Source organism: Sapajus apella, unplaced genomic scaffold (genome assembly GCF_009761245.1).
Source record: "Sapajus apella isolate SASKATOON/1434 unplaced genomic scaffold, GSC_monkey_1.0 scaffold12, whole genome shotgun sequence".
Classification (NCBI taxonomy): Eukaryota; Metazoa; Chordata; class Mammalia; order Primates; family Cebidae; genus Sapajus; species Sapajus apella.
Genome location: NW_022436952.1, coordinates 17,130,161 through 17,155,884, shown reverse-complemented (window position 1 = coordinate 17,155,884; position 25,724 = coordinate 17,130,161). Strand labels below are relative to the sequence as shown.

Here is a 25,724-nt window from a genome sequence, read left to right as displayed (position 1 = left end):
CACTTTGGGAGGCCGAGGTGGCCGGATCACAAGGTCAGGAGTTCCAGACCAGCCTGGCCAGCATGATGAACCCTCATCTCTACTAAAAATACAAAAATTAGCTAGGCATGGTGGCGGGCGACTGTGTTCGGGAATCGCTTGAACCCAGGAGACGGAGGTTGCAGTTAGCCGCGCTCCAGCCTGGGCGACAGAGCAAGACTCGGTCTCAGAAAAAAAAAAGAAAGAAAGAAAGACCCCTCCTCCGCCCGCCGGAAGTATCCCTTCTTTTGGGAAGGCGCGCCTCTGCGGCGCACGCGCACTCAGTTACTTAGCAACGTCGGCGCTAAACCCCCACCATCCGGAGCCCAGCAACAACAGAGCCGCTGTGTCCCTCACCAATCAGCGCCGGCTTCGCCGTCGCAGGCCTAACCAATCAGCGCCGGCGCAGCAAGGAAGTTTCCAGAGCTTTCGAGGAAGGTTTCTTTAACTCGAATTCATCCGCCTGATAATTTTCTTATATTTTCCTAAAGAAGGAAAAGAAGCGCATAGAAGGGAAGGGACATAATTTGTTAGGATCCTTTGTTACGACTATGAGGAATTTGGAGCTCAGTTGAAAAGCCTAACTGCGTCGCGGGAGGTTGGGCGCGGCGAACTACTTTTGGCGGCGCACGGAGACGGCGCCTACGTAAAAAGTGATAAGTGACGCAACATACGTTGCATAAATTTGAGCTCCGCCGAAAGGGAGCGTTTAGGGGCGAGAGGCTTTGTTGGGTGAAGGTGTCTTGGACTTCAGTGGCCGGACGTGATTGGCGATTCGCGGCATCGTCGTATCCTCTAACAGGTACTGGCCCACAGCCTTAACGACCTGGGGGAACGTGAAGAGGAGGCATAGGTGAGGTCAAGGTGGAAGCTTCTTGGTGCTTGGTGGGCCGCTGAGGGGAGGGCGTGGGGGGAGGGGAGGGCGAGGTGACGCGGCGCCGGGCCTTTCCGGGAGAGTGGGCCTTGAGGAGAGGAGGGTGAGGGCGGCTGGCGGGCGCGCGCGCCGACGGAGACTAACGGACGCTTAACGGATGGCGATTCCGTCGCGTTTGCTTCAGCAGGGGAAGGCGGAAAAAAGGTAGTCTGTGTGGTTCTGGAAACCTTTACTTCGGGAATCCCAGTGTGAGAAAGGTGTCCTTTCTTATGTTTCAACGTGATTTTTATTTCGCGAGTCTTGTGGGTTCGGTTTTGTTTTCAGTTTACTGAACACCATGCTTACGTTTGAGGCATATTGGAGTTCGGTCGGGGGAGTTTGAATATCCGGAACAGTAAGTGGAGAAAGCTGTCGATGCTTGTTTAGAGAGCGTTTTGGATTCTCCGCTGTTGACGTTGCAACCTTGAGGGACGAATTTCATATTAAGTGACTAAGTCTCGTAAAGATAGGGGGAGGTTTTACAAGATGTTAACGTATTTTAAGACATTTTGGAGGAATAGTTACTAACTTTGAAGAACATTAGATGTAAAAGCAAGAAATACAAAGATGATGATATGCTTATGTTTTATTTTAAGCTAGGTCAAAATGCAGATCTTCGTGAAGACCCTGACCGGCAAGACCATCACCCTGGAGGTGGAGCCTAGTGACACCATCGAAAATGTGAAGGCCAAGATCCAGGATAAGGAAGGCATCCCCCCCGACCAGCAGAGGCTCATCTTTGCAGGCAAGCAGCTGGAAGATGGCCGCACTCTTTCTGATTACAACATCCAGAAAGAGTCGACCCTGCACCTGGTCCTGCGTCTGAGGGGTGGCTGTTAATTCTTCAGTCTTGCATTCGCAGTGCCCAGTGATGGCAATACTCTGCACTATAGCCATTTGCCCCAACTTAAGTTTAGAAGTTACAAGTTTCAGTAATAGCTGAACCTGTTCAGAATGTTAATAAAGGTTTTGTTGCATGGTAGCATACTTGGTGTCTTGTCATGAAATTCTGTAGTGACGTCTAGGTACTCTTAAAACTGGTGAAAATGATGTCGAGGGAGGGATTTAATTTTGAGATTGGTAATGTGCCCAGAGTTAAGTCTGGTATACACTTGGGTGTGCTGAGGAGTGAGAGCTTTCTTTTCTGTAAGTCATTACAAGTTAGGATCCTCGATTAATGGCAGAGTTTCTGAAGCTCGAACTTAAAGTCTATTGGATATGCGGGCTTTTTAAGACGGTTTTTCTCTGCAGTCCAGGCTTGTGTACAGTGGCACAATCATAGTTCCCTTTATCATTCCTGGGCTCAAGTGATTGCAGGCATGTTTTTACATTGAAGGAAAGCAAATGTGCTTGCTTAGATCTAAACTAATGAAAGATTGCTGGAGAAAAAGTTTTGGTTGAGGCTGCTTAAATAGTGGTAACTGCTTTCAGTTCTGCGGTTATTGGGTGACTATCAGCTGTGTGTTTATTGCTTTCTAGTTTATTAACACCGAAGTGTTCAACCTGGGTAATAATAATGGGACCATAATCCTGTCTGTGCTGTGCATGTTTTAACCCCTGAGCCAAGAAGCAGCTAATCACTGAGTATGAAAGACGACTGGCTGAGGAGAAAGATTGCTTGAAGCTACTTAATGTTTAAAATGGTATAGTGATCTAAGACAACTTCCTAATCTTGGTGAGTTAGCAGCAAATTAAAGTTGGTTCTTTATGACTGTTGGTTCTTAATGACTAACAGCTTAACATTATTGTGAAAAAGATTGCAGCAAAAAATGCTTAGCCTTTTGTAAGTCTGGCAACATAAGCGGTTCTTGGGCTTCTGTGCCAACGGACGCTAGGCAATACAGGCACAGTGCTAATAGAAAACATTTGAAGGAGTAAGGGTATACTAAGAAAGTTTTCAGTCTTTTTCACTGTCTTCTGTAGTAAGTAAATGATTCTCATCTTGGCACAAAATTGGGAGTGGTGTGGGGACCCCTGTTTTTTTTTTTTTTAGGTTTTTAATAGAGAAATGTTTTCTGGCACTAGAACTGGTGTAAGTGCATACTTAAGGTAAGGAGTTTAAATCACTGGCCAGTTAATCTCTAGTGAGTGGTTTGGCATGCAGGAACCACCCATGAGTATATTAACACAAATGCAGGAATAGCATATCTAGAAATACGCCTTTGATATTTGTAGTGTACCTGAGGATGGTTTCACGCATAATTTTAGGTAATCTGCCTTAGTCACTCTGATGTTGCAGTTCTTTGCCCACAGTTTTGGCTCATAACTCCTATAGCCCTTGTATTGGGTATGTTAGGCCACAGGAAACTCCCTTCTGCCCTTTCACCTTCCCTAATTTGAGACTTAGTCTCTCACCCAAGCTGGAGTGCAGTGGTGCAATCGCAGCTTGCTGCAATCTCTGCCTCCTGGGTTCAAGCTATTCTGCCTCAGCCTCCCTAGTAGCTGGGGTTGCAGGCTTGCATCACCATGCCCAGCGATTTTTTTTTTTTTTTTTTTTTAAGTAGAGACTGTTTCACCACGTTGGCCAGGCTGGGCTAGAACTCCTGACCTCAGGTGATCCACCCACCTCAGCCTCCCAAAGTGCTGAGATTACAGGTGTAAGCCACAGCACCTGGCCAGGGAAAGGCTCTTTAAATATGTGTTGGAGACCTGGTCTATGGCCTGATGCCAGTCCAAAATAGTTTTTGTCAGTTCTCAAGTAAATAAAAATGAGGACAGCTCTGTGTATTTTACATAAAATTAAATATATTCAATTTAAAGGATATGTTCTCTGTAAAAATGTGGTCTAATGGTTTAGTGTGGCTCTGGATACAAGACTTCTTGAGTCAAATCTGGCTCAACTACTTGTGATGTTGGGCAACTCATTTATCCTGTCAGTACATGAAATTCCACACCTATAAAAATTGGGTTAATTACACCTATCTCAGAGTAGTTGTGAAGTACTTAAAAACAATATAAAAACTTGGCCAGGTGAGGTGGCTCATGCCTGTAGGCCCAACTACTTGGGAAACAAGCAGAATGGCTTGAGCCCAGGAGTTCAAGGCTGCAGTTAGTTACAGGTAATCCCACTGCACTGCACTCCAGCCTGGACAGCAGAGTGAAACCCTGTCTCTAAAAATCAAAAACCCCACACTTTCGTAGTGCTTACTATGCTATTTTTTTGTAATAAAATTACCAATCAAAAGAGATTATAGGCTGGGTGTGGTGGCTCACACCTGTGCAATCTCAGCACTTTAAGAGGCTGAGGTGGGAGGATCACTTGAACCTAGTAGTTTGAGATCAGCCTGGGCAACATAGTAAGAACTCATTTCTACAAAAAATAAAAAAATGGGGTGGTACGATCACTTAAGCCTGGGAGGTAAAGGCTGCAATGAGTTGTTGATCTTGCCACTGCACTCCAGCTTGGGTGATGCGAGTGAGACCCTATCTCAAAAAAAAAAAAAAAAAAGGCAATAAGTAATAAGTACAATGAATGAAGGTGATAGGAACTGTCATAGGAAAAAAATATACCTAATCACAAAGAAGGGTGGGCGACTTTAACAATGGTTGCTTCAGGAGAATAGAGGAGTACTTGTAAAGAGGGGCATACTTCAGCTCCTCTCTAGATATTCTTAAATCTGCCACCCACATAGCATCAGCATTGTTCACAACAAGTACCCCCGTGTTTAAGAGGCAGCAATGTAACTCAGCCCTGAAGTCAGACTTTCTAAATTGGATAGAATAAACATTTTGCACAGTCTTTGGTTCAATCTCTATCACTCCCATAGGGCCTCTAGAAACTTTTTGTGACTTCCTGGACCTTGACACACTTCATTTTAGCTATACTTTATTCATTCCTCAAATAATCTGAGGGGGCAAGCCATGACTCCATTTTAATCAGGCCTAGCTAACTCTAAATGGAAGCTTTACATACATGTTGAGTTCTGAGAAAGGATCTTGTGTATAGTGCAGCAATAATTAGTTTTATGAGTAGTTTTTTTTTTTTTTTTTTTTTTTGGGGACGGAGTTTCACTCTTGTTACCCAGGCTGGAGTGCAATGGCGCGATCTCGGCTCACCGCAACCTCTGCCTCCTGGGTTCAGGCAATTCTCCTGCCTCAGCCTCCTGAGTCGCTGGGATTACAGGCACACACCACCATGCCCAGCTTATTTTTTCTATTTTTAGTAGAGGCGGGGTTTCATCATGTTGACCAGGATGGTCTCGATCTCTTGACCTCGTGATCCACCCGCCTCGGCCTCCCAAAGTGCTGGGATTACAGGCTTGAGCCACCGCGCCCGGTCATGAGTAGTTTCTTTAGTGCAACAATAAAGTAGATTTTGAGGTTTTTCCTTTTTTCATACTTTTTTTTTTTCAGACAGAGTTTTGCTCTTGTTGCCCAGGCTGGAGTGTGATGGCACGATCTTGGCTCACCACAACCTCCCCCTCCTGGGTTCAAGCGATTCTCCTGCCTCAGCCTCCCAAGTAGCTGGGATTACAGGCATGTGCCACCACACCTGGCTAATTTTGTATTTTTGGTAGAGACAGGGTTTCTCCATGTTGGTCAGGCTGGTCTTGAACTTCTGTTCTCAGGTGATCCACCCTCCTCGGCTTCCCAAAGTGCTGGGATTATAGGCGTGAGCCACCGTACCCGGCTAGAATTTTTAAAAAAATTATCTAATTGGGGCCAGGCTTGATGACTCATGCCTGTAAATCTCAGCACTCTGGGAGGCCAAGGCACGTGGATCACCTAATGTCGGGAGTTCAAGACCAGCCTGACCAACATAGTGAAACCCCGTCTCTACTAAAAACATAAAAATTAGCCGGGCATGGGGGCAATTCCCTGTAATCCTAACTACTAAGGCGGCTGTGGCAGGAGAATCTGACCCCAAGAGGTGGAGGTTGCGGTGAGCCAAAATCGCGCTACTGCCCTCCAGCCTAGGTGACAGATGGTATCTAAAAAAAAAAAAAAAAAAAATTATCTGATTGGTTGTTTTCTTTTTTTTTTGAGACAGCGTCTCACTCTGTTGCCCAGGCTGGAGTGCAGTGGTGCAATCTTGGCTCACTGTAACCTCTGTCTTTTTTTTGAGACAAGAGTCTCTTGGCACCCACACTGAAGTGCAGTGGCATGATCTCATCTCAATGCACCCTCTGCTTCCCAGGTTCAAGTTACTCTTGTGCCACAGCCTCCTGAATAGCTGGGATTACAGGCATGCATTATCATGCCCAGCTAATTTTATTTTGTTTTTTTTAGATGGGGTCTCGCTCTGTAGCCCAGGCTGGAGTGCTATGGCATGATCTCAGCTCACTGCAACCTCCACCTCCCAGGTTCAAGTGATTCTCTTGCCTCAACTTCCCAAGTAGCTGGAATTACAGGCACACAGCACCATGCCCAGCTAATTTTTTGTATATGTTTTCATATATTTATTCACTCAACAAATATTAGGTGTTTACTGTGCTGCTTTTTTAAAAAATTAATTTTTTAGAGACATGATCCCACTCTGTGGCCCCTTCTGGAGTGCCCTGGCACAATCATAGCTCACTACAGCATTAAAACTCCTGGGCTCAAGCGATCCTCACACCTTAGCCTCCCAAGTAGCTAGGGCTACAGGCACCTGCCTCTTCGCCAGGCTAATTTAAAAACTTTTTTTTCTTTTTTTTTTTTTAAGATGGGGTTTTACCATGATGGCCAGGCTGGTCTTGAACTCCTGACCTCAGGTGATCCACCCACCTCCGCCTCCCAAAGTGCTAGGATTACAGGCCTGAGCCACCCAGCCAGCCAAAACTTTTTTTTTCTTTTAAAGAGATGGGGTCTCACCGGGCACTGTGGCTCAAGCCTGTAATCCCCAGGATTTTGGGAGGTGGAGGCGCGGGGATCGCTGGAGCCCAGGTGTCAAGACTAGCCTGGGCGACATAGTGAGACTTCCTCTCTACAAAAAATGCAAATGTTAGCCGGGCATGGTGGTGCAGGCCTGTGGTCCCAGCTGCTGGTGAGGCTGAGGTGGGAGGATCCCTTGAGCCCGGGAGATCGAGATTGCAGTGAGCGGTGATTTCGCGACTATACTCCAGCCTGGGGGACAGAGCGACACCTTGTCTCAAAAAAACAAAAAACAAAACACCGGCCAGTATGTCAGGAGCGCGCGATTTTTAAGATGTAGGAGAGGGAATTGCGCTTCACAGTCACCACCAGGTGTCGCGACAACGGGTACCAGGGTGTCCAGCTACTGAGGCTCGGGGGCCTGCCTGGGAAACTGGCGGCAGAGTCCTCTCTTCCTAGCCTACTGCGGAATTGGAGCTTTGGAGGAGGGAACGAAAGACCCCTCTTCCTTCTCCTGCCGGAAATACCCCTCTATGGGGAAGCATGCTCCTGCCTACTGGAAAGGATGAGCAATGATCGCGCCAGGGCACTCAAGCTTCTGGGTGATAGAGCAGACCCTGTCTCCAAAACACAAACAAACAAACAAACAAAGGTAATGGGGGGCCGGGCGCGGTGGGTCACGCTGTGATCCCAGCACTTCGGGAGGCCGAGGCAGGTGGATCATCTGAGGTCAAGAGTTCGAGACCAGCCTGGCAACATGGTGAGACCCGGTCTCTACTAAAAACAGGCGTGGTGGCAGGCGCCTGTAATCCCAGCTACTCGGGAGCCTGAGGCAAGAGAATCGCTTGAACCTGGGAGGTAGGGGTTGCAGGGAGGCGAGATTGCATTATTGCCCTTCAGCTTGGGCAACAGGAATTAAATTCCGAATCAAAAAAAAAACCAAAAAAAGTAATAGGAACACTGCTGGTAATTGCCGTGTGAGGACGCTGTAATGCCACATTTATACCTGTCTTTCTTAACTTCTATGCCAATGTAAACATGCATATGTGTATAGATATCTCCACATAGAGACTCTCACCTTGTTCACAGCTGCACAGTAACTCACACTAGATATATCATTTTCTCCTTTAAATAATGTTTTTTTTTTTTTTTTTTTGAGACGGAGTTTCGCTCTTGTTACCCAGGCTGGAGTGCAATGGCGCGATCTCGGCTCACCGCAACCTCCGCCTCCTGGGTTCAGGCAATTCTCCTGCCTCAGCCTCCTGAGTAGCTGGGATTACAGGCATGCGCCACCATGCCCAGCTAATATTTTGTAGTTTTTTAGTAGAGACGGGATTTCACCATGTTGACCAGGATGGTCTCGATCTCTTGACCTCGTGATCCACCCGCCTCGGCCTCCCAAAGTGCTGGGATTACAGGCTTGAGCCACCGCGCCCGGCCCCTCCTTTAAATAATGTTATTGCTAACTATGAAGGTAAGACAGAGCAGTGTAGGAAATGTAGGAAACATAGAAAAAGAAAGTACTCATTATCCCCACGATCCCAGTATATTCAGTTTCGCATGTTTCCTCTTTTCCCAGTATTAATTTTTTATGAATACAATCCAGTTGTAAGGACTCAACCAGCAGATATATAGAGAGTGAGTAAAAACATTAAGTCCTTTTTTCACTGTCCCTTCCCAGCTGTCCTCTTCCCACGCATCTTTTTCTGTGCCACTTGCTAGAAGTTTGGTGTATTTACCACCAGATTGTTTTCAATATGTCACATATGTTTGTGTTATATAAAAACATACTTTAAAAATTATATATAAATGGAATTACACAGTATATACCCATCATTCTTGGAGCTATTTCCATGCTAGTACATATAGATGTGCCTTATTCTTTCAAACTGCTGCACAATATTTCATGGTACATGAAATACACCATATTTTACCCATCTCCTTACTGATGGTATTTAGATTGTTTCTCATTTTTTACTATTAAAACAATACTGCAATTAATATCCTTGTAAATGTCTCTTGTCACAAATGTGCAAGTATTTCTTCAGGATGTACTAAAAGTAGAATTGCTGTATCAAAGATAATGGCATTTAAAAATTGGAGATTATTACAAAATTACCATTCAAAAGATTGTACAACATACAATGGAATATTATTCAGCCTTAAAAGAAAGAAAATTCATTTAGCAGAACAGAAACTGAAAAATAAAAAAGGAACTTCTGCTGGGCACGGTGACTCACATCTGTAGTCCCAGCATTTTGGGAGGCCAAGGCGGGCATTCAAGACCAGCCCGTCCAACATGAAGAAACCCCGTCTCTACTAAAAATACAAAAATTAGCTGGGTGTGGCACATGCCTGTAACTCCAAGCTACTCGGGAGGCTGAGGCAGGAGAATCACTTGAAACAGAGAGGCGGAGATTGCAGTCAGCTGAGATTGGGCCACTGCACTCTAGCTTGGGCCACAGAGCGAGACTCCCTCTCAAAAGAAGAAGACCAGCCTGGCCAACATGGTGAAACTCCATCTTTACTAAAAATACAAAAATTAGCTGGGTGTCGTAGCAGACGCCTGTAATCCCAGCTACTCAGGAGGCTGAGGCAAGACAGTCACTTGAGCCTAGGAGGCAGAGGTTGCAGTGAGTTGAGATTACATCACTTTACTCCAGCCTGGGTGACAACAATGAAACTTCGTCTCAAAAAAAGAAAAAAAAAAAAAAAGGAACTTCTGACACATATTACCACATGGATGAATCTTAAAGACATTACACTAAACAAAACAAGGCAGACACAAAAGGACAAATACTATATGATTCCACTATATGAGGTAGCTAGAATAGTCAAATTCATAAAGACAGAAAGTAGAAAGGTAGAAGCAACGGGCTGTGAAAGGTGGAAATGGGGAGTTAGCGTTTGTTTACTGGGGACAGAGTTTCAGTTTTGCAAGATGAAAACAGTTCTGGAGATGGATGGTGGAGATGGTCAAACACAATAAATGTTAATTAATGCTACCAAACTGTACTCTTAAAAATTTTTTTTTCCCATCCCTGCCCCCTTAAAAATGGTTTAAATGGGCCAGACATGGTGGCTCACACCTGTAATTCCAGCACTTTGGGAGGCCGGGGTGGGCCTATTACCTGAGGTCAGAAGTTTGAGACCAGCCTGACCAACATGGAGAAACCCTGTCTCTACTAAAAATACATAATTAGCTGGGCCTGGTGGCGCATGCCTGTAATCCCAGCTACTTGGGAGGCTGAGGCAGGAGAATGGCTTGAGCCCAGGAGGCGGAGGTTGCAGTGAGCCGAGATTCTGCCATTGCACTCCAGCCTGGGCAACAAGAGTGAAACTCTATCTCAAAAACAAAATCTATCATAACACACATTTGAAATCTACAGTGCGTTGCCTGAAGTTAGCATGTTGGGTTCTGGCTCTGTCTCTTGCTTCAACTGTTTGGATGGAACAGACCAGGGGGCTCCCGGTTCCAGCCTCTGACTGCCTCCCCTCTCCACTTGCAGCCTCTGAGACCATCTACTCGGCCACCTCCTGCTTCTGGGCCCAGCCAACACTGTTTTTGTGGTTATCTCCTTCCTGTCCCCAAGCATGAGTTCCCAGATGTGTTGGAATGATTCCACCCAGGTGGGGGCAACCACCAACGGCCCGGTCAACGTGCATCTTTCTGGGCTTCTACTTTCACTGTGATGACGTGGCTCTGGAAGGTGAACTGGCCATGCTTCTCTGGACGATGCAAAGCCAGTGTGGCAGCCGCGCTCTTTTGCAGGACTTGCAGAGTGGGATGAAACCCTGGACACCGTGGGGGGAGCCTTGTCCCTGGAGAGGAGCCTGAACCAGCCTCTGCTGGGTCTTCACACCCCAGGTTCTGCCAGCACAGACGTCATCTCTGGGACTTCCTAGAGAGGCCCTTCCTAGATAAGGGAGTGAAACTAGTCAAGAGGATGGATGACTGCCTCACCAACCTCTGAGGGCTGGATGAGTGTCTTTTCAAAAGTCCTGCCACCCTCAAGTAGGACTGGGAGCCTAGGGAGCCCAGTGACCTCTGAGAGGGTCCTCTCAAAGGATCAGGGCTTCTGCCTGCCTGAGCCTCACCCTCCAGCCACCAGGCAGCTTTTAAACCACCCTGGAGCCCTCTCCCAAGCCTGGGCCAAATTTTCAGGGACAAAAGGGGTCAGGGGTTGGGGTGGAGAAATCAAATTAATGACTTTGTTAGGGTAAGGAGGTTCCAGGAAGAGGAAACCTGCCATCCCACAACCCCTAGACCATAATAGCATGAATTTCTTCCAGGGATTGACAAACCAGTGACAGAGAGACTCTGGAGCCACTGAAATCTACTGATTAATGCCTATCTAACTCCAGTGTCAATAGTAGCTTTGACAAACGCCTTTTATATCACATGACTATACTTTGCCAAACATACTAAACACCATTATAATTGTTTCCTAATACCCCATGTGATACCCCCATGCTTCTTCATAAGTTTATAACACATTTAAAAATAGCATAACTCCAGGCGCAGTGACTCACGCCTTCAATCTCAGCACTTTGGGAGGCTGAGGTGGGTGGATTGCCTGAGATCAGGAGTTGGAGACCAGCCTGGCTAACATAGTGAAACTCAGTCTCTACTAAAAATACTAAAAAATTAGCTGGGCATGGTGGCAGGCACCTATAATCCCAGCTACCATCAATGTTGAGACAGGAGAATCACTGGAACCCGGGAGGCAGAGGTGACAGTAAGCCGAGATCTCACCATTGCACTCCAGCCTATGCAACAAAAGTGAAACCCCATCTCAAAAAAAAAATAAAATAGCATGACTTTGAAACATTTATGACATTACAAACACTGAGGACAAGCTGGGCATGGTGGCTCATGCCTGTAATCCCAGCACTTTGGGAGGCTGAGGTGGATGGATCACTTGAAGCCAGGAGTTCAAGACCAGCATGGCCAATATGGTGAAACCCCGTCTCTACTAAAAATACAAAATAAGCCAGGCATGGTGGGGCATGTCTGTAGCCCCAGCTACTTGGGAGGCTGAGACACAAGAGTAGCTTGAACCTGTGAGATGGAGGTTGCAGTGAGCCAAGATCACGCCACTGCACTCCAGCCTGGGAAACAGTACAACACTCTCTCTCAAAAAAAAAAACTTGAACAGGCTGGGCGCGGTGGCTCATTCCTGTAATCCCAACACTTTGGGAGGCTAGGGCCGGCAGATCACCTGAGGTTAGAAGTTTGAGACCAGCCTGACCAGCATGGAGAAACCCCGTCTTTACTAAAAATACAAAATTAGCCGGGCATGGTGGTACATGCCTGTAATCCCAGCTACTCGAGAGGCTGAGGCAGGAGAATTGCTTGAATCCAGGAGGCAGAGGTTGCAGTGAGCCAAGATTGTGCCATTGTACTCCAGCCTGGGCAACAAGAGTGAAACTCCGTCTCAAAAAAAAAAAAAAAAAAAAAACAAAAAAAAAAACCCCAAAAACAAAACAACAATAACAACAAAAAACACTGAGGACACATGAAGATGCTACAGCCAATAAGTATATTGCTTTAGGAATTCATCTCCACATTTCAGAGAGAAAAGTAGAGTCTGTTGCTGATGAAACTGATAAATTTTATCTTCTTTTTATTAATGTTTTGGTGCATGCCTGTAGTCCCAGGTACTCAGGAGGCTGAGGCAGGGGAATTGCTTGATTCCGGGAGGCAGAGGTTGCAGTGAGCTGAGACAGCACCGCTGCATTCCAGCCTGGCGATAGAGCAAGACTCAGTCTCAAAAACAAAACAAAACAACAACAAAAAAATGGGTTATCATGTAATGCTTTCTATTTTTTATCTTCTTAAACTGAATTTTTCTACTTACATGGTTTTGTTAGTAAATATATATCTTCATTTGAATAGCTGCATAGTTTTCTCTTGTATATATCATAATTTAACACATACTAATGGGGCATTTGTAAACAACTCTATGATCTAAATGCATCTCTGTGTGTGTGTGTGTGTGTGTGTGTGTGTGTGTGTGTGTGTGTGTGTGTGTGTGTGTTTGGAGACAGCTCGCACTCTGCTGCCCAGGCTGTGTGCATTGGTGCAATCATAGCTAACTGTAACCTCAAATTCCAGGGTCAAGTGATCTTCCCACCTCGGCCTCCTAAGTAGCTGGGACCACAGGCACGTGCCACCATGCCTGGTTAATTTATTTTGACTTTAATTTTTTTTGTAGGGCTGAAGTGTCACCATATTGCCCAGGCTGGTCTCAAACTCATTGCCTCAAGTGATCCTCCTACCTCAGTCTCCTAAAGCATTGGGATTAGAGGCATGAGTCACTGTGCCCAGTCTCTTCACGTATTTTGTAAATAAACTAGGAAGAAGTATTTACAACACATATAAAAGACTAATTTCTCAAACACTTTTTTTTTTCTTTTTTTTTTTTTTTTTTGGAGACAGAGTTTTGCTCTTGTTACCCAGGCTGGAGTGCAATGGCGCGATCTCGGCTCACCGCAACCTCCGCCTCCCGGGTTCAAGCAATTCTCCTGCCTCAGCCTCCTGAGTAGCTGGGACTACAGGCATGCGCCACCATGCCCAGCTAATGTTTTGTATTTTTAGGAGAGACGGGGTTTCACCATGTTGACCAGGATGGTCTCGATCTCTTGACCTCGTGATCCACCCGCCTCGGCCTCCCAAAGTGCTGGGATTACAGGCTTGAGCCACCGCGCCCGGCCTCAAACACTTTTTTTTGAGACGGAGTTTTGCCCTGTTGTGCAGGCTGGAGTGCAGTGTGGTGCTATCTCAGCTCAATACAACCACTGTCTACCGGGTTCAAGCGATTCTCCTGCCTCAGCCTCCTGAGTACCTGGGACTATAGGCATCTGCCACCATGCCCAGCTAATTTTTTGTATTTTTAGTAGAGACAGGGTTTCACCATGTTGGCCAGGGCTGGTCTCAAACTCCTGACTTCAAGTGATCTGCCCACCTCGGCCTCCCAAAGTGCTGGGATTACAAGCGAGAGCCACTCCGCCTGGCCTTAAAGGACTAATTTCTTTCCTTTTGAGACAGGATCTCACTTTGTCACCCAGACTGGTGTGCAGTGATATAATCACAGCTCACTGCAGTCTCCACGTCCCAGGCACAAGTGATCCACCTCAGCTTCCCAAGTCTCTGGGAACAAAGAGGGCACATCACACCGGCTGATTTTTCTTTCGTTCTTTCTTTTCTTTCTTTTTTTTTTTTGAGACAGAGTTTCACTTTTGTTGCCCAGGCTGGAGTGCAGTAGCTCGATCTCGGCTCACCAAAACCTCTGCCTCCTGGGTTCAAGTGATTCTCCTGCCTCAGCCTCCTGAGTAGCTAGGACTATAGGCATGCACCACCACATCTGGCTAATTTTGTATTTTTAGTAGATATGGGCTTTCTCCATGTTGGTCAGGCTGGTTTCCAACCCCTGACCTCAGGTTATCCGCCCACCTTGGCCTCCCAAAGTGCTGGGATTACAGGAGTGAGCTACTGCACCGGGCCTGGCATTTTAAAAATATTTCAGATTGACGGTGGGGCGCGGTGGCTCACGCCTGTAATCCCAGCACTTTGGGAGGCCGAGGCGGGTGGATCACGAGGTCAAGAGATCGAGACCATCCTGGTCAACATGGTGAAACCCCGTCTCTACTAAAAATACAAAAAATTAGCTGGGCGTGGTGGCGCGTGCCTGTAATCCCAGCTACTCAGGAGGCTGAGGCAGGAGAATTGCCTGAACTCAGGCGGCGGAGGTTGCGGTGAGCTGAGACTGCGCCATTGCACTCCAGCCTGGGTAACAAGAGCGAAACTCCGACTCAAAAAAAAAAAAAAAAAAAATTTCAGATTGACAAAGATAAAACAAGACTATTAATACTTTGTTTCCAAGAGTGCAGAGAAATTCATCCTCATGCATTTTTGGTCAGTGTAAACTGGTACAACTTCTTTGGAAGGCGGTTGGGTAAGTAGCTATGAAAATCTCATATGCAGCTGGGTGCAGTGGCTCATGCCTGTTATCCCAGCACTTTGGGAGACCAGGGTGGGCAGATCACCTGAGGTCAGGAGTGTAAGACCAGCCTAACTAACATGGCGAAACACCCCGCCTTTACTAAAAATACAAAAAAATTAGCTGGGCATAGTGGCAGGTGCCTGTAATCCCACCTTCGGGAGACTGAGGCAGGGCGAATTGCTTAAACCCAGGAGGCAGAGGTTTCAGTGAGCCGAGATTGTGCCACTGCCCTCCAGTATGGGCAACAGAGCGAGACTCTGTCTCAAAAAAAAAAAAAAGAAAATCTCGAGTGCACATACCCTTTGAGCCAGCAATTCCACATCCAGGAATTTTACAGATACTCTCACAGATGTGAAAAAAGAAGTGTGAGCACAGATGTTCCCTGCAGTATCAGTATCATTAATAACAGAAGTACGTTCAAGGCTGGGTGTGGTGGCTCTTGTCTGTAACCGCAGCACTTTGGGAGGCTGAGACAGGAGGATCACTTGAGGATCAGGAGTTCAAGAGCAGTCTGACCAACATGATGAAAGAAAAGAAAGGAAGGAAGGGAAAGAAGGAAGGAAGGAAAGAAAGAAGAAAAAGAAAGAAAGGAAAAGAAAGAAAGGAAGGCGAGTGTTAGCAGCAGCAAGGCAGCCGTAACCTTTGCTCTCTGAAGCCTGCTGTAGGGAGAGATTTGAACTAGCTGTGGTGGGAGGGGCTGAGTAAACTCTAGGACCTGGTGGCCCTACTGGACACAGCAGGGGGAGCCAGCAGCCCAGGCTTCCCAAAAATTAGCCTTGAGGAATAAAGGTAATGCTCCCAATTTTCAGAACTGGTCTGCTGGCTCTGAGTCAGAGTGGAAAATACTGACTGCTGCATCTAGCAAAGGGGATGTTTCAGCACTGTTTTGGGAAAAAGGACCTGTAGGGCTTATCTGACGAGGGCCTCACTGCCATCTCCCCATCATGCCAAGCAGCCTTTCCGAAAACCCTGGGCTCCCAACCCCACTGTCAGATTAGCTGCCAGCCTCCAACATTGCTGTTTTCCTTTCCGAGACGCAGCCCTGGCCGGGTGCAGTGGCTCACGCCTGTAATAATAGCACTTTGGGAGGCCGAGGCGGGTAGATCTCAAAGTCAGGCATTCAAGACCAGCCTGGTCAAGATGGTGAAACTCCCTCTATACTGAAAAAAAAAAAAAAAAATTTAGCCAGGTGTGTTGGCAGGCACCTGTAATCCCAACTGCTTGGGAGGCTGAGGCAGGAGAATCACTTGAACCTTGGGAATGGAAGTTGCAGTGAGCCGAGATTATGCCACTGCACTCCAGCCCAGGTGACAGTGTGAGACTGTCTCAAAAAAAAAAAAAAAAACAGCAGCCCCTGTGAAAGCTGTTTTTCTGAGCATCAGGCCTGAGCATAACCTGCTTTAGATGCTGAAGTGGCCTGCTCTTGTTTTACTGACAACACTTTAATACAGAAATTCTCGCGGCCTTTTAGGTTTACATATGCTTTTCCCTCCCCTCTGGGCTTTTCCTGGAAGTAGGCTGGCAAGGCTTACTGGAACAGTATGGCTCCTACCCCCACACCAGCCAAGGCCTTGAGAAGGGAGAAGGTGCTGTGCCACTCAAGGACATGGCCAGGGGAGCTTAGAAAAACAGGGACTTCCAGACACAAGGCGGGAGAGGCTGAAGAAGTGGGTGCTAGAAGAGTCTGCAGGTGCGTAGGTGGCAGCCTGTCTGCTGCTCTGGGCCTTGGCCATCGTCCATGCTGCTGATGCTCCTGCTGTCTCTTCTTCTTTCATAAAGCCATAAAAACTCAGGTTGGGGCTGCTCAAAAGCTTCCCGCAATGTACTGATTTACTCTAAGTGCCTACTCCTCTGCAGACTGACTTCATGCACTTAAAATAATTCACTTGTTTCATTTTCAGCTCTGTTCCTCTTCACTTGCATTTCAGGCCAGAGCAGCAGAGTCGGGCCCCAAGCTCTGTCCTATAAACCACTAATAAAATTCTAACGTCCCTCCACAACCAACTGAATGGCATCCTCTTCTTGGCCAAGGACATTCCAAAGTAAATCTGAAAATCTAGTTCAGGCCATGATAGAAGAGCAGATCCCACAAGCATCATTATACCCTCCTCCCTTTTGGAATTCAGGAAAAGCCAAGCAGCACTAACATCAACACAGATCTTAAGTCTGACAAGAAACATTTACAACCTATTTTCTCTGAAGCTTGCTACCTAGAAGCTTCATCTGCCTGATAAAACCTTGGTCTCTGCAACCCCTTATCATAACCCAGGCATTCCTTTCTACTGATAATAACTCTTTCTTTCTTTTTTCTTTTTTTTTGAGACAGAGTCTTGCTCTGTCACCCAGGCTGGAGTGCAGTGGCATGATCTCGGCTTACTGCAACCTCCACCTCCTGGGTTCAAGTGATTCTTCTGCCTCAGTCTCCTGAGTAGTTGGGATTACGGGCATGTGCCACCATGCCCAGCTAATTTCTTTTTTCTTTTTGAGACAGAGTTTCGCTCAGAGTTGCCCAGGCTGGAGTGCAATGGCGAGATTTCGGCTCACTACAACCTCCGCCTCCTGGGTTCAAGCAGTTCTCCTGCTTCAGCCTCCAGAGCAGCTGGGATTATAGGCATGTGCCACCATGCACAGCTTATTTTGTATTTTCAGTAGAGATAGGGTTTCTTCATGTTGGTCAGGCTGGTCTTGAACTCGAAACCTCAGGTGATCCACCCACCTTGGCCTCCCGAAGTGCTGGGATTACGGGCATGAGCCAGCCAACCGTTTCAACCAATTGCCAATCAGAAAAAATTTAAAATGTGCATCTGACCTGGACACGCTCCTCCCAACCGCTTCAAGTTGTCCTGCCCTTCCATATGGATCCAATGTAAGTCCGACATGTATTTGACTGATGTCTCATGTCTCCCTAGAATGTATGAACTAAGCTGTGCCCCAACAACCTTGGGCACATGTTCTCAGAATCTACTGAGGGCTGTGTCGTGGGCCATTGATCACTCATATTTGGCTCAGATTAAATCTCTTCAAATACTTTTTTTGTCAACAGTCCACCGGGCTCAGGTGAGCAGGGCCTGAGACAGATCTCCTAACATGGAAATTTATAATAAAATAAGGGGCCGTGCCTAAAGACATACCACAAAGTAAATATAACACCGCACAAGCTCTCTCAGGTGACCCTGAATTACTGAATGTGGGATTTGGGGGGAGGGAGAGATGTAGACTGCCTGTGGGTCATGGCTTGGGTGCAGCCAGAAACGGGCAAATACCACCCCTTCTCTTCTGGAAAGGTGGGGCCTGACAGCTTTGAGTGGGCAGCCAGTTCCCTGATAGAGTCCAGGTCTAAAGTGCCTGCTGGGTAAATAAGCATGTTCTCAACCTAACCCTAAAAGCCTGATATTTGTAGGAATAAAACTGATCTTTCTTACCCAGGTCAATGTGCTCCCCTGACAAATATGCTCATACATGGAGTGGAGACAGATAAGTAAACAGATGCTGGGAATATGGTGTGACATGGTGTGACACTGTGCCAGGCCAGAGCCAAGCAAGGTGCTGCACTGGCATACTGCCCCCTTAACAGCAGGAAAAGGTGTGGAAAAGCTCTTGGGGTGATGGGAAGAGGTGTGCTGTTTTGAAATGCAAAGATAAAATGGAGCCACGGGGGTTCTGCACCAGCACCTTGGAACAAATGGTAGCTGCCTCCACAGCTGCAATGACTCAGATCTCTGTTCTGGGCATACTTGCAGTCAAATCAGGGCCGCACAGACATCCTGTGTTTATGAGATGCTGAGAAAAACAGATGGGGACTAACTGGCTTCCAGCAGTTGCCTACTCATCCACCCCTTTCCAAACACCCAGCCTGGGGAATGACATTTTGGGGATGAGTCCTCCTAATGCTGCTTCTTTCTGGAGAGCAATGTGTGAAAATTGACCCAAGGAGTTGTCTCATGGGGTGAGGCATGATTGACTGTCTTTTTTCAGAGCCTCCCTGGGGCTCATCTACCCCGATGCCTCTGAGATCACTGGGGCCTGCCTGGCCAAACAGAATATACCCATCAAGGAAAATGAATTTCCAGGCCACAATAGCAAGCATCACCACTTTCAAAAGAAAAAACTGGCTGGGCGTGGTGGCTCACGCCTGTAATCCTAGCACTTTGGGAGGCTGAGGCAGGAGAATTGCCTGAGCTCAGTTCGAGACCAGCATGGGCAACACGATAAAACCCCGTTTCTACTAAAATACAAAAAAAATTAGCTGGATGTGGCAGCATCTGCCTGTAATCCCAGTTTACTTGGGAGGCTGAGGAAGGAGAATTGCTTGCACCCGGGAGGCGGAAGTTGCAGTGAACTGAGATTGTGCCACTGTATGCCAGCCTCGGGGACAGAGCGAGACTCCGTCTCAGAAAAAATAAAAAATAAAAATAAGGAAGAAAAAACTATAAACTGAAATTCTTCAGAATAAGAATTTTAAATTAGCCTAATAAACACATTAAAAAATGTAAGGAAGATATTAGAACTATGAAACAGAGGAACACAAAAACACCAAAAAGAACCAACAAGAAATAAATACTAAGTTGAAAATATAACAGTTGTACTAAAGAACACAAATAATTGAATGAACTGCAGAATAGGCAGACCTGAGGAATAAATTGGTGGACTGGAATAACAGAAATTTCCCAAAAGGAAGAAGAAAAAAATGAAAGAACATGAAATATAAAAGAATAGCTAAGAGATATGGAGGATAAAAGTAGAAACGGTAACATTCAGAAGACAGAAGTCCTGGAAAGAAAGAGAAAAATGGAGAGGAGGAAATATTTTAAAAATAATGAAGAAAAAATTCACAGAATTAAAAAAAAAGATGGAGTGTGAACACGAGATCTGTATACAGATTATTCCCCATTAAAAATAATTTTGGCGGCCGGGCTCAGTGGCTCACGCCTGTAATCCCAGCACTTTGGGAGGCTGAGGTGGGCGGATCACGAGGTCAAGAGATTGAGACCATCCTGGACAACATGGTGAAACCCCGTCTCTACTAAAAACACAAAAATTAGCTGGGCGTGGTGGCGTGCACCTGTAGTCCCAGCTACTCAGGAGCCTGAGGCAGGAGAGTTGCTTGAACCCAGGAGGCGGAGGTTGCAGTGAGCCGAGATCACGCCACTGCACTCCAGCCTGGCACCTGGCGACAGAGCGAGACTCTGTCTCAATAATACATAATAACAATAATAATAATAATTTTGACCAAGCATGGTAGCTCACGCCTGTAATCCCAGCACTTTGGGAGGTCCAAGGCCAGAGGATCTCTTGAGCCCAGGAGTTAGAGACCAGCCTGGGTGGGCAAAACCCTGTCTCTCCAAAAATAAAAAAAAAGTAAAAAAAATTAGCCAGGTGTGGTGGCACACACCTGTAGGTGGGAGGGTTGCTTGAGCCTGGGAGATAGAGGCTGCACTTGAGCCTGGTAACAGAGCAAGACCCTGTCTAAAAAAAAAAATTGAGCCGGGCGTGGTGGCTCATGCCTGTAATCCTAGCACTTTGGGAGGCTGAGGTGGGTGGATCACCTGAGGTCCGGAGTTCAAGTCCAGCCTGGCCATCGTGGTGAAACCCCCATCTTGAAGAAAAAAAGAAAAAAAAAAATTGAAAGTTGGAATATGTCCATGAGGAGAGAGAAGGAAAAATTTACAGCTAGAAACATTTTGGGGAAATTTAAGGATATCAGAGACAAAAAGAACATTCTAAAAATTTCCAGAGAGACAGAGCTGATCACAGATAAAGGAACAAGAGGCTTATCTGGTTGTTTGTTTATTTTTATCTTTTCGAGACAGATTCTTGCTCTGTTGTTCAGGCTGAGGCTGAAGTGCAGTGGTGCCATCTGGGCTCACTGCAACCTTCCCCTCCTGAGCTCAAGTGATTCTCCTGCCTCAGCTTCCTGAGTAGCTGGGATTACCGGCATGTGCCACCACGCTTGGCTAATTTTTGTATTTTCAGTAGAGATGGGGTTTCACCATGTTTGCCAGGCTGGTCTGGAACTCCTGCCAGGCTCCACCTCCCAAAGTGCTGGGATTAAAGGTGTGAGCAACCGTGTCTGCTGAAGAGGCCTATTTATTAACATTAGATTTTTCAACACCAATACCAGTTGCAAGAAGTCAATGGAGTAGATTTTTCAAAGTAATGATGAGAAAGATCTTAGAACCTAGAATTTCTTTTTGAGACAGGGTCTTGCTCTGTTGCCCAGGCTGGAGTACAGTGGTGTGATCATAGCTTACTGCAGCCACAATCTCCCACACTCAAGTGACCCCCATCTCAGCCTTCCGAGTAGCTAGAACTAGGGGCACATACCACCATGTCCAGCTAAGTTTGTTGATTTTTAGTGGAAACCAGGTCTCGCTATATTGCCCAGGTAGGTCTTGAAGTCCTGAGCTCAAGCAATCATCCTGCCTTGACCTCCCAATGTGCTGGAATTATGGGTGTAAGCCACTGTACCTGGGCTTTGACCTTTAAAACAAGGACCCTCCCCACTGCCCATGGATCCCATATCTCCTTCCAGTTGGTTGCCACCTCTCTACTTCCCTCTATAATGAAGCTTCTCCAAAAAAAAAAAAAGAAGAAGAAGCTTCTCCAAAGGGTGGCACACACTGTCTCCACCACTTCCCCTCCCTTTTTTTTAGATTGCTTTTTTTTTGAGGCAGTTTCGCTTTTGTCACCCATGCTGAAGTGCAGTGGCGGTGATCCCAGATTACTGCAACCTCCACCTCCTGGGTTCAGCGATTCTTCTGCCTCAGCCTCCCAAGTAGCTAGGTTTACAGGCACCCACCACCACGCCCACCTGCCTCGGCCTCCCAAAGTGCTGGGATTACAGGTGTGAGCCATTGTGCTCTGCCTAGATTGCCTTTTTTCCCTACAATCCTGAAAGTCATCACATATGGATTGTCTTTTAAAAAGAAATAAAATAGGCTGGGGGAGTGGTAGCTCACAGCTGTAATACCAACACTTTTGGAGGCAGAGGAGGGTGGATCACCTGAGGTCAGGAGTTCGAGACCAGCCTGGCTAACATGGTGAAACCTCGTCTCTACTAAAAATACAAAAATTAGCTGGGGCCGGACGTGGTGGCTCATGCCTGTAATCCAAGCACTTTGGAGGCCAAGGCCTCACCTGAGGTCGGGAGTTTAAGACCAGCCTGACCAACATGGTGAAACCCCGTCTTAAAAAAAAAATTAGCTGGGCATGGTGGCGTGTGCCTGTAATTCCAGCTACTCGGGAGGCTGAGGCAGGAGATTCTCTTGAACCCGGGAGGCGGAGGTTGCAGTGAGCCAAGATCATGCCACTGAACTCCAGCCTGGGCGACAGAGCCGGACTTCACCTCAAAAATAAAAATAAAAATTAGCCAGATGTGGCGGCGCTGCGCCTGTGGACCCAGCAATCCGGAGGCTGAGGCAGGAGAATCGCTTGAGCCCACGAGATCGAGGCTGCAGTGAGCCGTGAAGGCACCCCTGCACTCGAGCTTGGGCGACAGAGGAAGACCCTGCCTGGAAAGAAAGCGTCTCTAGGGCCTGGCTCCCGGCTCCAGCGCGCTCCCGGGTCGGCCCGCGCCCTCCAAGCGGGGCGGAGATGCTGTGGGCTCGCCGTCCGCCTGCATCCTCTGGTTCCTTTGGAGGGGACGGGAGGGAGGGAGGGGAGGAGAACCCACAGGCCCTGACACCCTCACAGTCCAGCTCTGTGACTTGGGGAGGGGAGTGTCGCCTGAAGAGCGCGAAGCAGGCGTCCAGAAATTTCCTCCGCCCCGTCCCCCACCCGGGATCCGCCCAAGCGACTGTGCACGCGGGTTCCGGGCCTGTCCCAGGAGGGCGTGGCCGGGAGGGGGACTGGCGGGATTCGCGGGGAGGCGTGAGGGGAAAGAGCCGGAACATGCGCGGGGGGACGCGGCCGAGGCGCTGTGGGAGGGGGCCCAGGATTCTGGGGAGTTGGGGGGACGCGCCTGAAGCTCGGTATCGAGAGGTACAGAGGTCGCGGTGGGGGTCGTAGCTGAACCGCGGTGGAGGGTGAGGGGTGGGAGGCGCGGCTGAAGTGGGGTGAGAGGAAAATAGCGGGGTGAGGGGTAGGAGAAGCGGAGGCGAGGGTAGGAAGGAGGTGGGGATTAGGGGTAGGGGGTGAGGGGGAGGCTGGGTGGGAGGCAGGTGGGGACATGGGGTAGTGGGGTGATGGGTAGAGGAGGCGGAGGCGGGGTGGGAGGCAGGTAGGGGTGAGGGGTGGGGGTGAGGGGTAGGGGGTGAGGGGTAGAGGAGGCAGAGGCGGGGTGGGAGGCAAGCGGGTGTGAGGGGTAAGGGGTGAGAGGCTGGTGCACCGGCGTGAGGGGTGGAGGAGTTGGAGGTTGGAGGGGTCGGGGTTGGGGAGGAGGAGGCGCGGTGGGAGGCAGGTGGAAGCATGAGGGGTGGGAGAGGCGGAGGCGTAGGCAGTTGGGAATGCATCCCATGTCTACTGAAATTGTGGAAATTCCCCAGAGGAATAGGGGCTTGGGGCTGGGCTTCCAGATTTGGCCCAGGAACTGGCTGTGGCCATTCTGGGTCCTGGGAGAGGGCGAACGACCGGGCCTGGCTGATCTGTGGCCGCTGGGGCTCCCTGGGGCGGTGTGCGAAGGGGCGGCGCTTTGCTTGAGAGCGGAAATTCTCCCAGGCCAGGCTGGCTGTGCCCAGCCAGCTGGTATTTGGTCCCCTTGCCCTCCAGGAGGTGTCTGGTCCCCTCTGGCCCTGTTTGAGGACCAGCTAGCACTTTTTTCTCTCCGCAGCCTCAGTCTTCCTTGCTCCAGGAAGCCTGTGCTGCCTGCTAAACTAGCTTATTCCTATTTATTTTCTGCCAACTCAGATGCAGTCTTCTCAGGGAAGCTTCATCTGTCCAGATAGACACAGCCCTAGCCGTGGCTGGGGGCCAAGTTTCGGAATTGGTACAAAGAGAAGCAAAGGCTGCAGGTCCAGGCCCTGGCTTGTGTATACCACGCCACCACACATCCCCAGCACCCTCAAATGTCCCATCTTTTTTCCTTCTAAGGCCAGGGTAGTTTCCACCTGCCAGACCATGAAATCCTCTCTCCCACCTCCTTTTTGAATTTATATTATGCACAGACTTTAGGCGTCTCTTGCACATTTTAGTTGGATTTTTTTTTTTATACCTAAAAGAGATGTCAAATTTATTTTTTAAAGCCAGTTGTAAAAATTTCAAATAGGTCAGGCACGATGGCTCACCCCTGTAATTCCAGCACTTTGGAAGGCTGAGGCAGGTGGATCATCTAAGGTTGGGAGCTCGAGACTAGCCTGGCCCACATTGAGAAACCCTGTCTCTACTAAAAATGCAAAATTAGCCAGGTGTGATAGTGCACACAGCTGTAATCCCAGCTACTCGGGAGGCTGAGGCAGGAGAATTGCTTGAACCTGGGAGGCGGAGGTTGCGGTGAGCTGAGATCACACCGTTGTACTCCAGCCTGGGCAACAAGAGGGAAACTTTCTCAAAAAAAAAAAAAAAAAATTCAAATAGCACAAAGGATGCACTTTTCAAAACCTGCCTCTACAAAAAAAATACAAAAGAAGTCCAGGCCTTCCCATCCCTGACCTCGAGTTCACTGCTTCAGAGGACACATGTGCTACATATTTTTGTGATGTCTCTGTTTTTATTAAAAATCTATCTGAAAACAAATTTGAATAAAAGAAACGTTTATTGAAAGTTACAAAATGAAATGAAGCACGATAGGAAATACAGGGCATAAAGGCTGTCTTGGGGAGATTTTCCTTAGGTGGACACAGGACTGAGTGAGGCTTTTTTTTTTTTTTTTTTAATGGAGACGAAGTCTCACTCTGTCACCCAGGCTGGAGTGCAGTGGCTTGATCTTGGCTCACTGCTATGGGTGCACACCGCCATGCCCAGCTAATTTGTGAGACTTCTTGAAATAGGAATCTGGTGGTATGGTACTGAGATAGAGGAAATCTTGCTTCCCTGCTTGACTCACTTCCCACTAACAACACAGGCATTCTTCTCTACACAGAGGACTTTTTATTTTTTTAAGATGGAGTCTCACTCTGTCACCCATGCTGGAGTGCAATGGCACAGTCTCGGCTCACTGCAACGTCCGCCTCCCAGGTTCAAGCGATTCTCCTGCCTCAGCCTCCCCAGTAGCTGGGACTATAGGCACCCACCACCACACCTGGCTAATTTTTGTATTTTTAGTAGATATGGGGTTTCATTATGTTGGCCAGACTTCTCTTGAACTCCTGACCTCATGATCTGCCCACCTCAGCCTCCCAAAGTGATGGGATTACAGGTGTGAGTCAACTCGCCTGGCTACACAGAGGACTTAAAAAAAAAAGATATAATTCACATACAATTCACCACTATAAAATGTACATTTCACTGGCCTTTTAGTATAATTCACAGAGTTACACAGCTGCCATCACAATCAAATTTAGAACATTTTATCACCAGCAAAAGAAGCTTCATACTGCTGGGCGTGGTGGCTCACTCCTGTAATCATAGCACTTTGGGAGGCTGAGGCAGGGGGATCACGAGGTCAGGAGATGGAGACCATCCTGGCTAACACAGTGAAACCCGTCTCTACTAAAAATACAAAAAATTAGCCTGGTGTATTGGCGTGCACCTGTAGTCCCAGCTACTTGGGAGGCTGTGGCAGGAGAATTGCTTAAACCTGGGAGATGGAGATTGCAGTGAGCCAAGATCACCCCACTGTACTCCAGCCTGGGCAACAGAGCAAGACTCTGTCTAAAACAAAAAAAAGAAGCTTCATACCTGAGCTGGGCATAGTGACTGAAGCCTGTAATCCCAGCACTTTGGGAGGCTGAGATAAATGGCTTGAGCCTAGGATCTGAAACCAGCCTGGGCAACATGCAAAACCTGTCTCTACAAAAAATATGGAAAAAAAAAAAAAAAAAAAAAAAAGGCCGGGTGAGGTGGCTCATGCTTGTAATCCAGCATTTTGGGAGGCCAGGGCGGGTGGATCACCTGAGATC

General features: G+C 47.6%; 1 protein-coding gene across 8 annotated transcripts; it reads left to right on the top strand.

Moving 5' to 3' along the window:
- The first annotated feature begins 437 nt into the window (after nucleotides 1-437).
- On the top strand, nucleotides 438-1,918 carry LOC116553068 (ubiquitin). 8 transcript variants are annotated; one of them, XM_032280171.1, is made up of 2 exons: nucleotides 438-820; nucleotides 1,532-1,918. In XM_032280171.1, exon 2 carries the CDS (start codon nucleotides 1,538-1,540, stop codon nucleotides 1,769-1,771), a length of 234 nt encoding a protein of 77 aa, XP_032136062.1. In that variant the 5' UTR covers nucleotides 438-820; nucleotides 1,532-1,537; the 3' UTR covers nucleotides 1,772-1,918. The 8 variants fall into 8 exon arrangements, with proteins under 8 accessions (XP_032136062.1, XP_032136067.1, XP_032136063.1 ...); XM_032280176.1 differs by having other exon boundaries at nucleotides 653-671; XM_032280172.1 differs by having other exon boundaries at nucleotides 685-820; nucleotides 1,528-1,918.
- Nucleotides 1,919-25,724: the final 23,806 nt, after the last annotated feature.